This window comes from Priapulus caudatus, unplaced genomic scaffold (assembly GCF_000485595.1).
Source record: "Priapulus caudatus unplaced genomic scaffold, Priapulus_caudatus-5.0.1 Scaffold4769, whole genome shotgun sequence".
Classification (NCBI taxonomy): Eukaryota; Metazoa; Priapulida; class Priapulimorpha; order Priapulimorphida; family Priapulidae; genus Priapulus; species Priapulus caudatus.
Window position 1 is genome coordinate 8,375 of NW_014581830.1, and position 1,531 is coordinate 9,905.

Genomic DNA, 1,531 nt, shown 5'->3' on the forward strand with positions numbered 1-1,531 from the left:
TTATTGGGGGAGGGGTTTGAATATCTAGATGGTATAGTAACATAACACACCATTTATTTGGGGGAGGGTTGAATAAGTTGATAGTGGAGCCGTAACACGCATATTGTGTGGGCGAGAGGGAGGGTGTAAGAAGGCTGCACCTGCCCCTGTATTAAATGCTTCAAAATTTTCAAAACAGAAAAGAGAAAGAACAGTAAACGTCGAGTGAGATACAGGCCAGCAGGGGGCGCCACATTCGGCCAACAGAGGATGCTGCACAAACCAGCGGCGCACGGACAAGTTTGGAGCACACTGTGATTGGCTGGCAGATGGCGCCACAATCGGCCAGGAGGGGTGCCATGCTCGGCCAGGAGGGGGCGCCACACGGATCAGCAGAGAGCGCCACGATCGTCCGGCAGGGGGCGCCGCGCGCTGCACGTACCTGGAGCGCGACGAACAGGTGGCCCTGGTACTTGTTGACGACGGCGTACTCTTCGACGTCCCGATCCTCGAACCACGCGCGCGGCGTGAGAAAGTCGCGCGGGTTCGCGAGCCCGTTAGCACCTGCGCTAACGAGCATGGCTGTTAATTACGGACGAAGCGGGGAGGGGGGTCGTTAACGAGCACGCGGATGTTAGTTGTGGGCGAGGGTGTTAATGAGCGCGGCCGTTAATTACGGACAGAGCGGGGGGGTCGTTAACAAGCGTGCGGATGTGAGTTGGGGGCAGGCGTTAACGAGCAGATGCTAATGAGAATAGTGTTAATTATTACAGGCAGGTGTTAACGAGCAGATAATAACGAGCACAGCTGTTAATTACAGGGTGTTAACGAGCAGATAATAACGAGCACAACCATTAATTACAGGCTGGTGTTAACGAGCACAACCGTTAATTACGGGCAGGTCTTTACGAGCAGATGCTAATTATTGGTAGGGTGTAACGAGCACATCATTAATTAGGGGCAGGTTGTAACGAGCATGAACATTAATTAAGAAAAGACGTTAACGAGCTTGGAGGTGATTATGGGCAGGCATTAAATGAGCATGGCTGTTAATAGTGGGTAAACATTAGTGAAAGGTGTTAATTACGAACAGCTATTAAAGTACAGGTGTGTTAAATACAAACAGGTGTTAAAGTACAGGTGTGTTAAATACAAACAGGTGNCCCCTCCCCTCCCCTCCCCTCCCCCTCCCGCATGCGCAGCCTCCGTACCGATCAATCATCGACGCGTTGCAGGCGTAGATATGGATCGCGAGACCGTTCCTCGTCATCGCGTCCCCGGCACCCGCCAGCGTGTGCAGGCCCTGAAACAAGTGAACAATCGCACACATCGCACGAGTTTTTAGTGAAATTTTTTTCGAGAATCTAGAAACTCGCCGAAGCTGACGTCAGCCCTTCCCATCATCGCTTCGTTCGCAACTAAGCGTTCGAATTGCTAACTTTCTCCTTTCTAAGACCTGACCTCCGTATATATCCATCTATGTTACGAAAAGAAGGTAATAAGTAGAAGAATAATTCATCGACGACACAAACGTCAGTACATTACTCTATGA

General features: G+C 50.7%; 1 protein-coding gene across 1 annotated transcript in view; it reads right to left on the minus strand.

Annotated features, from left to right (window-relative positions):
- Positions 1-1,531, minus strand: part of LOC106819841 (homogentisate 1,2-dioxygenase-like) — a gene marked incomplete at both ends in the record, with an annotated part of 11,100 nt that overhangs the window by 8,056 nt on the left and 1,513 nt on the right. Inside the window, 2 exons of the mRNA XM_014824419.1 lie at positions 422-548; positions 1,191-1,282. Coding sequence (XP_014679905.1) covers positions 422-548; positions 1,191-1,282 — 219 coding nt within the window. The remainder of the gene's footprint in view (positions 1-421; positions 549-1,190; positions 1,283-1,531) is intronic.